Source organism: Ylistrum balloti, unplaced genomic scaffold (assembly GCF_031769215.1).
Source record: "Ylistrum balloti isolate Yb309-2 unplaced genomic scaffold, AGI_CSIRO_Ybal_v1 Utg369622, whole genome shotgun sequence".
Lineage (NCBI taxonomy): Eukaryota > Metazoa > Mollusca > Bivalvia > Pectinida > Pectinidae > Ylistrum > Ylistrum balloti.
This window is the reverse complement of record NW_026781892.1, coordinates 543,009-559,180: the sequence shown is the minus strand read 5'-3', so window position 1 is coordinate 559,180 and position 16,172 is coordinate 543,009. Positions and strand designations below refer to the sequence as shown.

The window sequence follows — 16,172 nt, the reverse complement described above, 5'->3', positions numbered from 1 at the left end:
TTATAAAAAGTCTCCAAACTCAGAGTTTGGCATGCGCAACTGTGAATTCAAATTTCTGAGTGATTTTTCCGATTGAACTTTTAGAATTCCCGTGTAGTTATAAAAGATAGGACATTCATTGTCGACTTTGGTAACGTCTTCGTACGACATACGATGTCTCCATAACCTCGCGGTCAGTTTGGAATTGGCCCTTGTCGTTCCGTAATATTTCCCTCGAGTGCCAGCAGCCGTGTGATTGTACAACCACGCATCAAAATTCGCTGGAGCCGTCAGTCCAAGAAATTTAAATAAACTTTCGGAAGCTAATTTAGGATATTCGGCAATCTGTTCATATAAAACCGTCTTCAGCCGTCCAGGATATTTCCGTCTAAGTTCTCTGGCTATCTCTATGTCCCGTTCGAAGCGTTGACAAATGGATCGGGCTGCAACAGCTATGTCCATCCCTTTTTTTAAAAACATTCCGCGCCTCCTAGAATCTATCATTCCGCGTGGATCACGTAGAAGATGAATAACTTTTAGGTTTGGAATTATTTGCATCAGAATTTCTGCTACATCCATTGATAGACGAATGGTTTTCAAATATCTTGTCGAGATGAAGCACTGATGTAAGCAAAAGTGATTGTCCGCATTGAGTTGTGCTGCAGCACGCGTACAATCTTTGTATTGTTTCACAGAGTCGCTGTTTTCACTCCACAGAAACGGACCCGCCACATGTTCAAGATCGCAACCATAATAACGGACAATGTCTTCCATAAAGAGGTTAGGTTGTTCCGAAGCTATTATAGGTTTCCTACATTGAAGAAAAAAGCATTATGTGAATATCAAGATTTATCGTTATTCTAATCAAACGGAGAGAAAATGTGAAAAAAGTACAATAAAACCATACTATCTCGTTATTGATAATAGGTGAGGAATCTTACTATCAGGAAAGGGAAGCGGGCAGACATTGTCTTCACAAGATGTACTGTATGTGTATGTCCCCAATCTCAAATAAATCAGAACAAATAATGATAAGCAAAAGGCTTAGGTCCCCTAGCGTCCCCCACCTTAAAAACACTGAAATTGGTGATATAAGTCAGCAGACCAGTTACTGAATTTTCGTCATATTCCTGTTAACAACGTGAATATCGTGTGTCATTTTCAGTTTACCTGCAAGACAAGCTGTTCATTGAGCAGATTCCATTCAATGATATATAACCGACATCTGTTGTTATGTAACGTTTTAACGGTTCGAAAGCGTAAAACATCCCAGGAACCTGCTGGATGATATCGGCAGTCAGAGTGGAACCACTACGGAGGTAGGTCAGGAGTAGTACCAGCGAAGAACCTATAACACAAATCAGATCACTGTACCTAGTCCGGTGTAGTGAAGGACCTATAACACAAATCAGACCACTGTACCTAGTCAGGTGTAGTGAAGGACCTATAACACAAATCAGACCACTGTACCTAGTCAGGTGTAGTGAAGGACCTATAACACAAATCAGTGAAGGACCTATAACACAAATCAGTGTACCTAGTCAGGTGTAGTGAAGGACCTATAACACAAATCAGATCACAGTACGTAGTCAGGTGAAGTGAAGGACCTATAACACAAATCAGACCACTGTACCTAGTCAGGTGTAGTGAAGGACCTATAACACAAATCAGACCACTGTACCTAGTCAGGTGTAGTGAAGGACCTATAACACAAATCAGACCACTGTACCTAGTCAGGTGTAGTACTAGTGAAGGACCTATAACACAAATCAGACCACTGTACCTAGTCAGGTGTAGTGAAGGACCTAATATAACACAAATCAAATCAGACCACTGTACCTAGTCAGGTGTAGTGAAGGACCTATAACACAAATCAGACCACTGTACCTAGTCAGGTGTAGTGAAGGACCTATAACACAAATCAGATCACTGTACCTAGTCAGGTGTAGTGAAGGACCTATAACACAAATCAGATCACTGTACCTAGTCAGGTGTAGTGAAGGACCTATAACACAAATCAGATCACTGTACCTAGTCAGGTGTAGTGAAGGACCTATAACACAAATCAGACCACTGTACCTAGTCAGGTGTAGTACCAGTGAAGGACCTATAACACAAATCAGATCACTGTACCTAGTCAGGTGTAGTGAAGGACCTATAACACAAATCAGATCACTGTACCTAGTCAGGTGTAGTACCAGTGAAGGACCTATAACACAAATCAGACCACTGTACCTAGTCAGGTGTAGTACCAGTGAAGGACCTATAACACAAATCAGATCACTGTACCTAGTCAGGTGTAGTACCAGTGAAGGACCTATAACACAAATCAGATCACTGTACCTAGTCAGGTGTAGTGAAGGACCTATAACACAAATCAGACCACTGTACCTAGTCAGGTGTAGTACCAGTGAAGGACCTATAACACAAATCAGACCACTGTACCTAGTCAGGTGTAGTACCAGTGAAGGACCTATAACACAAATCAGACCACTGTACCTAGTCAGGTGTAGTACCAGTGAAGGACCTATAACACAAATCAGATCACTGTACCTAGTCTGGTGTAGTACCACTTAATACAATGTTAACATGACTCGAATGTATCGTTATGTGTAAAACGAATATTATTGATTTCGTCACATTCAAAAATAGAGAACAAATTTTACTTTGAGGATAAGAAGAGTTAATTTATTTTCATTAATACTCTTTCATTATTACAAAAATATTTCACTTCACATCTTACAATTTATAAGTGTAAGTGAAAATACTAACTCAAAATGAATCGAGTGTTTACCGTTTGTTTCTCCAGATATTCTTGAATCCCTGATGAGCTTCCTAGTAAACATACTGTCGCTATTGGCGATAGCTGGAGTCTTCACCTGAAGCAATTCCACTACCTTCTTGACATTTCCTGTATCGATATGGTATTTCGTTGGATTATATTTAGCTGGATCAAGGTGATGACGTATTTCCGGGACGTTATCCGTGCGAAGATAAGGAAGAAACTGAGTATCTGGTATTTTGTTTATGATATTGGTGAGATGAGTATCGGATATTCTGCCTGGAACCTCAGGTATAAAAGGTAATCTATTTAGAATGTTGTCAGCGACACTGTTCATACTATTGCTATTTTGGGTATTTGGAATGTTGTCAGCGACACTGTTTATAATATTGCTATTTTGGGTATTTGGAATGTTGTCAGCGACACTGTTTATACTATTGCTATTTTGGGTATTTGGAATGTTGTCAGCGACACTGTTTATACTATTGCTATTTTGGGTATTTTCAATGTTGTCTGCGACACTGTTTATACCATTACTCATTTTGGTATTGGTTTTGACTTCCAATGAATTGTTTACAAGAAGGAAGCTATGTGCTCCGAGATCATTTGCACTGACATCAATATTCTCTATATTGTTTTGTTTTCGCTCAGTATTTGTCTGTTTGATATCAGCATATCTTCCGTTTGGTATAATGTCCATGTGATCCACATTTATTACTTCATCATTTTTCAGTCGATTTTTGTCGTCGTTTTTGTTGTGTTTTTCTCTTAGATCTTTACTGGTGTAAGTAAATCCGTGCCGAAATATTTGTTTGTGGTACGCTGGAAAACATCAAAACAATCTTCTTATAATCGTCATAATAAGATATCTACCTCAATCAAAAATTACAATTAGATATCGGTAACTGACAGACAAACTCATAACGAAGGGTTTCGAGAGATACGTGTTATTGTTTTGGAATGCGACATAACTGACTTGGATTAACCAAAATCTATATGGCGGATGTAGTCGATGAACAGTAACGCTTAACCTTACGAAACACCTGGTCTTACTTTCCTTGTACTTTTCCAGAAGTCTCCATGAAAATTTATCCTTGTTTATATTTTACCCCCGTTTCATCGAATCTGTCTTTGAATTAAGATTCTTTTGACATGTTGGCACTTTCTTTTTCTTGTATGTACGAGTTGGAATCTAACAAAGAATTTGTTGGCATGCTTGATGGGATAATATCGTCAAAAATTGCAGAAAACAACCACGACTTTTAATAGTCAGCCGTTTATTCTAAATTTACTTAAATGTCAAATGGTTTTCATTACACAATCAACAATGACAGTCTTTTACAAATCTGTATGGTAAGGGCGGTATTTTTTTTATTACACAATCAACAATGACAGTCTTTTACAAATCTGTATGGTAAGGGCGGTATTTTTATTACACAATCAACAATGACAGCCTTTTACAAATCTGTATGGTAAGGGCGGTATTTTTTTTTTATTACACAATCAACAATGACAGTCTTTTACAAATCTGTATGGTAAGGGCGGTATTTTTTTTTTATTACACAATCAACAATGACAGCCTTTTACAAATCTGTATGGTAAGGGCGGTATTTTTTTTATTACACAATCAACAATGACAGTCTTTTACAAATCTGTATGGTAAGGGCGGTATTTTTTTTATTACACAATCAACAATGACAGCCTTTTACAAATCTGTATGGTAAGGGCGGTATTTTTTTATTACACAATCAACACTGACAGCCTTTTACAAATCTGTATGGTAAGGGCGGTATTTTTTTATTACACAATCAACAATGACAGCCTTTTACAAATCTGTATGGTAAGGGCGGTATTTTTTTTATTACACAATCAACAATGACAGTCTTTTACAAATCTGTATGGTAAGGGCGGTATTTTTTTTATTACACAATCAACAATGACAGCCTTTTACAAATCTGTATGGTAAGGGCGGTATTTTTTTTATTACACAATCAATAATGACAGTCTTTTACAAATCTGTATGGTAAGGGCGGTATTTTTTATTATTACACAATCAACAATGACAGCCTTTTACAAATCTGTATGGTAAGGGCGGTATTTTTTTATTACACAATCAACACTGACAGACTTTTACAAATCTGTATGGTAAGGGCGGTATTATTTTTTATTACACAATCAACAATGACAGCCTTTTACAAATCTGTATGGTAAGGGCGGTATTTTTTTTATTACTAGAATTACTGTACAGAGACATTCCTGCTTCTTCATCGACGTCTTTGAAAAATTGTAGTTGGACGTTCTAATATGTAAGTAAGCCATCTGATCTTATGAGATATATATTTCATTGTGATATTTAAAGATAGATGCGTTCGATATCCGTCTCTTCGGAAGGAGGCGGGGGCGGGGGGGGGGGGGGGGGGTGAGGAATTAGGAGGTTGGTTTCAACTAGTGGTTTGTACAGATTGTCGTTCAAATTGACCATCGTCGTATTGTCCACCATTCTGTATCCATGGTGACTTTACCTTTCTTACAAAAGATTTCTCTTCGTAGGTGAGAAAGGAATATTCAAACCTCAGAAATTCCTCTCTCGGACAAAATGGTATGAACTATTTATGATATAAAAGTGCTAGGAATTGTCGTTTAGTTTTTTAAAGTCTTGCAATTCATCGACCAATGATACAACGTCATTTTCTAAACATCAGTTGAGGAATATGTATTCAAGGTTAAATCCTGGTTGTTATGTAAAGACGGTATCATTAGTGATTAATATCAAACTAATTAACAAGCCAAATGGTTAACTCACCAACGAAAAACACCAAGGCGACGAACGTGACGGAAACGAACAAAGCGTTGGCTCGCCGAGATTGGTAAAATCTTTTCATCATCATGTTCCCTGGAAAGGTGAAAAATATCATTGTATCAATACGAAGTAAGAATATTTTGTGATGTGTGGCGGCGGTATTACTTCTATTTCACAGGTTCTGTCAATGTATCAGGTGATGGGCCACAACACTAGGAATATGTTTTAGTGACGTCCTACAAAGATTCACTCTTCACACGGATATAGGTTTTTGTAATTTGTCTTTTTGTAGTCAGAGGTTATTTCTCTATTTCTTATCTAAGGTAATTAGTCTGTTTCTAGTCTAAGATTATTGGTCTATTTCTAGTCTTAGTCTAGTCTAAAGTAATTTCTCTATTTCTAGTCTAAGGTAATTAGTCTATTTCTAGTCTTAGTCTAGTCTAAGGTAATTAGTCTATTTCTAGTCTAAGGGTATTAGTCTATTTCTAGTCTAAGTCTAGTCTAAGGTAATTTGTCTGTTTCTGGTCTATTGAAATTAGTCTATTTCTAATCTAAGGTTATTGGTCTATTTCTAGTTGTGTCGCCTGCAAAGCTGGCGGACACTTAGGGATCATTTTGTCCGTCGTCACGCGTCGTCGTCGTCCGGACGAAAGTTTTCCGGACTTTTTTCGGTAATGCTTTGAGTTATCAAAATGAAATTTGGCATATGGCTTTTTGTTGCAAGGGTACAGATTAAGTTCGATTCCCGGCTGTCTGTGACCCTTTTTGACAGAGTTATGCCCCTTTCAACTTAGAAAATTTCCTGAGAGTATTGTTTTCCGGACTTTTTTAGCTTTTGCTTCAAGCTATAGAAATGAAATTTGGAATTACAACTTTATGGTTGATTGTTGCACATTCAGTTCAATTTCTGGGTGACCGTGACACTTTATGCAGGCGACACATACAGTTCCGAGAAACTCTTGTCTAAGTCTAGTCTAAGGTAATTTATCTACAACTTTGATGTTTAAATCTTGGTTCATTCATGTAGACTAAGTTATGCCATGTTCTCAATCGAGAACAAGTGATGATGATGATGATGATGATGATGATGATGATGATGATGATGATGATGATGATGATGATGATGATGATGATGTATTATCAGTTGATGGGGAGGACAAGGATGACGACGAAGAGGAGGAGGAGAAAGACGACGACGACAACGAGGAGGAGGACAAGGTGGACGAGGACTTTTTAAAATTTAAAACAAGCCCAGGTGACAGGTTAAGTCCGTCCGACTGAATTCGGCATATGAATGTATAATGAAGTGAAATTTGACAAAGCGTGATTAAGTGATCACCTTTGCCATTTCATTTGAAATATTCTGTTGTCACCAACAGGCCTGTTAATAAGTAAACTTGATGAAAAACAATTATATGAAATGAGCAAGACTTTCGACAACACAGATTTTTTTCTGATTCCATAATTCAAAGGAGTCAAGAGAAAAGAGTTAAATAGATAGATATGAAACGTGTTAAGTTTTGACACGTAAACCGTTCAGCCGAAGTTGTTTGTAATTTCTGATATAATTGATGTGATACTTACCTTTTCAACACGGGATGTCATCACGTGTTATTTGGTATATATTCCATCAATATGGCATGCTCTCGATGGCTAGGCTTAAACATTTCTCAGCACCATTCAGCTTTGATATTTCTGCGTAAGTGAGAAAGGTGAGAAAGCAAACGGCCATTGACTGTGTATGTGTCACTTATGGTCGTGCTAGTAATATATGTGTAGGAAATTCAGATGAATCACCCGTAGGGACCTCTGTTAGCTTGCTGATTATACAGTTTGTGTTACGGCGAAGTCATCACGTTAACTGGAGTTATTCTTCCTTATTGAAAACCTTTGCATGTGTTTTATATTCTAAAGTTTGTAAGGGGCACCGTTAGGCAAAATTTGATGCCTTACAGGGTTAAGTAAAATTGATACAACACATGGTAGGGTAAAACCTTGATACGGTACATGGTTAGGTAAAAACTTGACACGGTACATGGTAAGGTAAACACCTGATACGGTACATGGTTAGGTAAACACTTGATACGGTACATGGTTAGGTAAAACTTGATATGGTACATGGTGAGATAAAAGCTTGATACGGTACATGGTTAGGTAAAACTTGATACGGTACATGGTTAGGTAAAACATGATACGGTACATGGTTAGGTAAAAGCTTTATATGGTATATGGTTAGGTAAAACTTGATACAGTATATTGTAAGGTAAAACTTGATATGGTACATGGTTAGGTAAAACTTGATACAGTATATTGTAAGGTAAAACTTGATATGGTACATGGTTAGGTAAAACTTGATACAGTATATTGTAAGGTAAAACTTGATATGGTTCATGGTTAGGTAAAACTTGATACGGTACATGGTTAGGTAAAACTTGATATGGTACATGGTTAGGTAAAACTTGATACAGTATATTGTAAGGTAAAACTTGATACGGTACATGGTTAGGTAAAACTTGATACGGTACATGGTTAGGTAAAACTTGATACAGTATATTGTAAGGTAAAACTTGATACGGTACATGGTTAGGTAAAACATGATACGGTACATGGTTAGGTAAAACATGATACGGTACATGGTTAGGTAAAACTTGATACGGTACATGATGAGGTAAAACTTGATACGGTACATGGTTATGTCAAACTTGATACGGTACATGGTTAGGTAAAACTTGATACGGTACATGGTGAGGTAAAACTTGGTACGGTACATGGTTAGGTAAAACTTGATACGGTACATGGTTAGGTAAAACTTGATACAGTATATTGTAAGGTAAAACTTGATATGGTTCATGGTTAGGTAAAAGCTTGATATGGTACACGGTGAGGTAAATTTTGATACGGTACATGGTTAAGTAGCACTTGGTATGGTACATGGTAAGGTAAAAACTTGATATGATCCATAGTTAGGTGACCCTATTATGTCTTACTTTTACCGCACATTAAACAGGAACACATGCTGTGACCATGTTATATCAGACCTACCTCCTACTCGTATTTAATTTGCTCAACACATTTTTATATATAAAATACTGGAATACCAACAATGTTTGTGCAAAACACAACAAAAATATATTGACCCAAAGACAATGTAAAACGCAATAACTTAGGCTTAAATTTATTTATTAAAAATATCTAAACCATACATAGCAATATAGCACTATCTATAGATACTAAATACATGCCGTTCAATTCCGTCAAAAAAGAAAAATATGTGTTCTTGAAGTATAAAGGGAAACGGATGAACACCAAATACAAGAATATCAGTGAACCAGATTAATGCTCAATAGCAACAGAATGCAATGTGCGGATGACTAAATATCACCACTCTGTACCTGATTGAAAAGAAGTCATTTAAAATTAAAAAAAAGACGTATGTGACCTTAAAAGTCGGTCAAAGTCATTCATATCTAGAGCACCGATAGATAATGACACGGACAGATGAGGTATAGATATTCTAGACCCTGTGGAAATTACATTTTAAAATCTTAAACATACATTCAATAACAAGTGATATAGGTCTAAAACAAGTTTTTATCCCAATCTGTCGACATTTTAAAAGATCAAAAGAAATTTTCAAAACAGCGTCTAACATAAACGGTATATCAAATGCTAAAAAACACCCCGAAGACATGAAATTCATCGGAATGAAATTTCACATCGATCTATAGAAGAAATTTAAATAAGAAAAAAGAAAGAAAGAAAAAAAAGGGGGATTTTGGCTTACACAACAGCTTACTTTTTATTTAACATATTTTGTATAAATATTTTAAGCGAAAAAGTTAGATAGGGAAACGATCCACATATAATGTAATTGAATCGAGCCAGAACTATTTTAAGTTTTAACATATGACGTCATTGCGGCCATATTGATTTTATGACCAACTTAAAAAAATACGTTACACGTACATCCTCAGATGCATATGTATAACGTACTAAACAGAATATACCTATGTCCTACATATCGAAAGATTAAGTCCACAAATTTTGGAAGAAGAAGAAGAATAGGTCTTTTCACTAGTTGATGTTTTGGTGTTATATTAGAAAGAAAATAAATAGACCAGGTCGTTACTAGTAACTGTAAGAGCTAAAGTGTACCTCCAGTGAAAGGTTAAGGATATATTGATCAAGTTTATTCTAATGAGTTGTCGTTTCAACTAGCATTTCATATTATAAAAATAGGTCCATATAAAGTATTCTTTTGTAATAGAATGAACAGATGTTCTTACATCACAACTAAAGTGTAGCCGATTACAGTTCATTTTCACTATCTTGTGTATTTTGTAGTATATATATAATCTGTTTACCATCTCGTCACACTATTTTCGACCTTAAGTGTACATAGGATTTTATAATGCAGTACAGCCGGAAAAGTTGGTCGATTCCTTACCATCTCGCACACTACGTATGTCAGTGCTAGTACGCTCCACACTAGTCATTTGTCTATTGAAAGTGACCGTGTAGTCATCGAAACGTAGCACACTAATTTTTAACTAGTTGTGTTACAAGAACTTCTCTTCTGTTGACATTACCAACCTGAAGAACAGGTTCCGAAATATCGCTATCATGATCTGTCCTACTCTACATTTATTATAATCTTACCCAGTCCCTCTAAAAATTAACACCAATATTTATATAGAAAGCGAAAGTAGAAAGAATTACTATCTCGATTACTTTGGAGCTGGAAACATCTGCGTGTGATAATGTAACACACTTGATGTCGATATTGTGATATGTAGGTAGAGTGAATTGTACAAAGCTTTGTGTGTTACGTGTGGGTATCAGCGTACGCATGTTCATCCTTGGAATATTCCCTGTTATATTATGCATCCAAAACTCTGGTGAGTTATGACAGCAATATTTGTTACAGCCCGTTATTTCAAAAGTCCTCTTTTTGTGAATGGTATTTTAAACTTGGCTGGAATGCCTAAGATTTTCAATTTATAAAAAATCTCCAAAGAGTGGACTCAAAGATCGTAGCGGAAAGTTTAAATCTTTTAACATTTTTTCAGACTCAGCCGATAGAATTCCAGTGTATTTGTAATAGTTTAAACATTCTTTATCAATTTTTATAACATCACTATATGGCAATGTTCGTCTCCATGCGTTTGCTGTAACTGTCGAATTAGGTCGGCTGGTACCGTAAAATGAACTGGTGTTGCCAGCAGCAGTATGATTGTGCAGCCATTCATAAAAATTAGAAGGGGCTGTCAGTCCAAGAAATTTAAATAAACTTTCCGATGCAAGTTTAGGATGTTCGGCGATCTGTTCATACAGATAAGTCTTCAGCCGTCCGGGATATTTCCGTCTAAGTTCCGTGGCTATTTCTATATCCTGTTCGAACCTATGACACACAGACCCTGCAACTGTTGTTAAATTCATTGACTTGTTCACAAATCCTCCCTTTTGACGGGATCGTATCATTCCGCGAGGATCTCGAAGAAGATGAATAACCTTTAAATTTGTAAGTCTCTCCATTAATTTCTCCACAATATCCATTGACAATCGGATAGTTTTAAGAGATTTCGCCGAATTAGTACACTTTGCTTGACAAATTCTTTCGAATGTTTTGAATTTGGCGGATGTTTTTATACAACTTTTGTAACTCACAACCGATTTTCCGGAAGAGCTCCACAGGAATGGTCGGATAAAAGAATCTAGGTCACACTGGTAGTAACGGACGATGTCGTCAATGACAACCTGTGCTTCTTCTGATTTCTGACTGGGTGGCCTGGGGAAAGAAATACTTTTATGTATTTTTTCAGCAGTCAATGATACTTATACCTCTTTAATAAAATGACAGTATTATCCATTATTACAAAGTTTGCTTAGAATAAAAAAAAACCACAAAAACAAAAAACACAATAACTGATCTCATGCATCTTGAAAGAAAATAAATTCACTTATTTCCAAAGTTAACCACGAAAGTTAGAGCAATATTTCCTTTTTAGAAAAATGAAACTCCCACATAACTTTTTCAAACTATTATTCTATCACTCATCAACTATTTAGCGGGGCTAATTATAGAGTTTACATTGCAGATAAAATCTTACGAACATGACTATAAGACTAGAGAAGAGGTTATTGTCAACTCTTAGGGTTATCATATCTTACCACCCAAGAATTTGACAAATTGATCCTTACCTGCAGCTTATGTTGAAAATCGAACAAATGCCGTTCATAGAATAGTAGCCAAAGTCTTCTTTGCGACCGGCTAAACGTAAGTAAGGTTTGAGTGGTTCATAGGCATAGAACACTGCAGGAACCTGTTGTACGATGTCGGCTGTTAGAGAAGAACCACTGCGGAGGTACGTCAGAAGTAGTATCGATGTGTTACCTAAATACAGACGATAAAATCTTAATTAGTAGATGATAGAAATAAGCTACTATTTCGTTTTTGGGTAGTTCAGTTTATATTTACTGGTCTTTATCATAATTTTGTATTCATCAACTCTAGTTTTACAAATCACACGACTAACTGGGCATATATCAACAATATCGCTGTGGCATTAGCAATAATTTAAGGTGATTTTAACAAAATAACATTACAACATACTTTTAACCAAATCAGAAGTCACTGGTAACGTGGAATCAACACCAAACCGGCGCGAAAAACATCTAAACTTTTCCCAAAAACTGACAAACAATTGGAAATTCAGAAATCGAATAAAAATATATCATTCCGAACAAAAATGCAGTTATAAGAGACATACTTAAGCTTTCCCCTTAAAAACACACACACAACTGGGTACGGACAATAGTATTTCCTGACGAATGAGCTTCGATTCAAATCAAGATATTTAGATGTGCTATACACACACCTTTGAGTTCAGTCTTCTTCCCACTTACAACGTCAGTTTTGTTTGTTACATAAGCGGCCCTGTCCTTTGAAACCTCTCTCTGCTTATCAAGGGATTCTTCAATAGGCTGGATTCTAGATATATTTTTTAGATTCACGTCATTCTTCACTGTTAGTTTTGTTTTTCCTATAAATGAGCGCATTTGACCTGCCGTGTAGTTTGTTTCAACATTAGTGTGAACTACTTTAGCCACACCTTCAATGGCTTTCCTGTTTTCTATGGGTATATCGCCAGGTTTCCTTTTTAGAGTTACTGATATGTTTTCAATAGTATCATGTCCATTGTTTATGGTCTCCTTTACTGTATAATATTGATTTTTTCCGGTTCCTTTCGATCGTCCCTCTTCACGGACACGGTTCAGGAAATTCCCTGGTCTGTTGGACACCCACTGACCACGTTTTATACCATCGTTGATACTTAGAGTGCTGTGTACAGCAGGATCGTCAATAGGGGCTGAAGGACAGAAAAGGTTTATAGAACATTTAAAGGATTTCTGTTTATAACTCTTTATTGTATGAGTGATTATTGATATAAAGACAAATCCTCATGATTATTATGCTCAGCAACGAATCTGCAAACACTGAGTACTAAACGCGATGTATGTGTACGTTCCAGATGGCAGGAAGAAGTGACAGCATCTTGTTTCATGTCCCAAACAACATGACAAATGTGACTTCTTTTATGGTGATGTCGTATTCATTTAATTGTAACATGGTGTGATATCATATTCATTTAATTGTAACATGGTGTGATATCATATTCATTTAATTGTAATATGGTGTGATATATTCATTTAATTGTAACATGGTGTGATATCATATTCATTTAATTGTAACATGGTGTGATATCATATTCATTTAATTGTAACATGGTGTGATATCATATTCATTTAATTGTAACATGGTGTGATATCATATTCATATAATTGTAACATGGTGTGATATCATATTCATTTAATTGTAACATGGTGTGATATCATATTCATTTAATTGTAACATGGTGTGATATCATATTCATTTAATTGTAACATGGTGTGATATCATATTCATATAATTGTAACATGGTGTGATATCATATTCATTTAATTGTAACATGGTGTGATATCATATTCATTTTATTGTAACATGGTGTGACAGCATACTATTTCTTTTCTAATATAGTGTGATATTATATTCATTGTTATTATATTCTAACATGATGATTCTATGGAGAGGAAACGATAATGTGAATGGAAAAAAATAAGGAAATAAATAAGCGTTGAAGACATTCGGAAAGGTACAATGATGACACATATCATGTAACTCTACGCCAAATCATTCTTTGATTCATTGATCCCGAATTTAACAGAATTCAAAAGAACCTCGTGTAAAACTGTATTCTAGTCCCTGTCATTACACTGTATACGGCAATTTTGCGAGACAGTTTTAAATCAATGGTGACAGAATATGAAATAAGCTTTCACTTAGTATGAACGTTGTAAAACAATTCAGACAGCTTTCTATCTACCTATATCTCTGGATAAGTAAAACAGAAAATCGTGACGAGGTTCATACATCTCACATGTAGGGGAACCAATGTTCTGTTTATTCCGCTAATTTTGTCTTATTACACGTTACTTCAACGTCAATAAGTATACTCACCTGATTTATCAAAGTAAAATAAACTGTTCTTAAATGTCCTGTTGATGACCAAGTAATGTCTCCCTGCAAAATGTAAAAAAACCTGCTTAGTCGTACAACCATCCTGTAGAATGACTCACCACTTAAGGTGGTGACAAAAGTGTAATCTCCTTATATGGTATTTGTCTATAACATACGTGTAATAAATACTTGTCTATCAGACCACTTACGTTATTAACTCGTCCATGACACACCTTACATTATTAACTCGTCCGTGACACACCTTACGTTATTAACTCGTCCCTGACACCCCTTGCGTTATTAACTCATCCGTGACACCCCTTACGTTATTAACTTGTCCGTGACACACATCATTAACTCGTCCGTGACACACATTACATTATTAACTCTTCCGTGACATACCTTACGTTATTCACTCGTCCGTGACACACCTTACGTTATTAACTCGTCCCTGACACCCGTTACGTTATTAACTCGTCCGTGACACCCCTTACATAATTAACTCGTCCGTGACACCCCTTATGTTGTTAACTCGTCTGTGACACCCCTTACGTTATTAACTCGTCCCTGACACCCCTTACGTTATTAACTCGTCTGTGACACACCTTACGTTATTAACTCTAACTAGTCCGTGACACCCCTTACGTTATTAACTCGTCCGTGACACACCTTACATTATTCACTCGTCCGTGACACACCTTACGTTATTAACTCGTCCGTGACACCCCTTGCGTTACTAACTCATCCGTGACACCCCTTACGTTATTAACTTGTCCATGACACACATCATTAACTCGTCCGTAACACACCTTACATTATTAACCGTGACACACCCTTATTAACGTTATTAACTTGTCCATGACACACATCATTAACTCGTCCGTAACACACCTTACATTATTAACTCGTCCGTAACACACCTTACGTTATTAACTTGTCCATGACACTCATCATTAACTCGTCCGTGACACACCTTACATCATTAACTCGTCCGTGACACACCTTACATCATTAACTCGTCCGTGACACACCTTACATTATTAACTCGTCCGTGACACACCTTACATTATTAACTCGTCCCTGACACCCCTTACATTATTAACTCGTCCGTGACACCCCTTACGTTATTAACTCGTCCGTGACACCCTTTGCGTTATTCACTCATCCGTGACAATCACTACGTGAATAACGTGTTTACATAATACTTACCGGTAAAGAACGTGACTGCAATGAGTGTGATTAACACGACTAAAGTGGTTCGCTTCACCATACGGTCGACTCTAGGCAGATAGGGAGGATGATTCGGACCAGTCGGCATGCTCCCGTGGTTACTACAACACAAAATCACCACTGTAGCGAAACTGTGTATCACAAGCAACAAAAGTATATTGAAGTTTAAATATTGATATAATCAAGACAAAATTGAACAGAGGTGTGTTTCGAAACAGGTGATGGAAAGAAGCCACGTGCATCAGAAGAGAATTAATGTTCTGCTTCAGTGACCACACTTATACAAATCATTTTAAAATCATTACCAATCTGCGGTCAGTTACAATCACATTGAAACAAAATATTTATATTCGTAATTGAATGGAAATTAAAGACATTTTAGATTATCATTATGTTCTGTATTTAATATATATGATAACAGGACAAAAATAACATCAAATTGATTACACCTTCAAGAAATATGTATTAGAACCGGCAATAAATTATTAATTAAATAAAGCTTACACCATAATGACAGCTATACGGCGAACAACGGAGTGTATGAACGTGGTGAGTGTTAAGCTGTTGTACACATCTTTGGTTAAACCTCACTTTGAATATGCGAATCAAGTCTGGTGCTCTCGTCTCGAAAAGCACATAGAAAATGTTCAACGTCGAACAACAAAGAGATAACACAGACTTTCTACACTAGCATATAGAAGATATATGGTGATAGAGGTATACAAAACACTGTTCGGGAAATATGAAAGAAAAAGACAAATCTCCGAGATTTCATATTTTCATCTACACAAAGAACAATCGATATGTGGAACATTCATCCACAG

General features: G+C 36.3%; 2 protein-coding genes across 2 annotated transcripts; both read right to left on the bottom strand.

The window, feature by feature from the left end:
* LOC132550012 (carbohydrate sulfotransferase 3-like) lies at positions 1-5,649 on the bottom strand. Its single transcript, XM_060214013.1, has 4 exons — positions 5,565-5,649; positions 2,774-3,583; positions 1,150-1,327; positions 1-790 (listed from the first exon to the last, which is right to left on the bottom strand). The coding sequence occupies exons 1-4, from the start codon at positions 5,647-5,649 to the stop codon at positions 1-3; spliced, it is 1,863 nt and encodes a 620-aa protein (XP_060069996.1).
* Positions 5,650-10,559: 4,910 nt separating this feature from the next.
* Positions 10,560-15,436, bottom strand: LOC132550003 (carbohydrate sulfotransferase 1-like). The gene is made up of 5 exons (XM_060214000.1): positions 15,328-15,436; positions 14,119-14,181; positions 12,440-12,931; positions 11,763-11,955; positions 10,560-11,349 (listed from the first exon to the last, which is right to left on the bottom strand). The coding sequence occupies exons 1-5, from the start codon at positions 15,434-15,436 to the stop codon at positions 10,560-10,562; spliced, it is 1,647 nt and encodes a 548-aa protein (XP_060069983.1).
* Between the last annotated feature and the right edge of the window lie 736 nt (positions 15,437-16,172).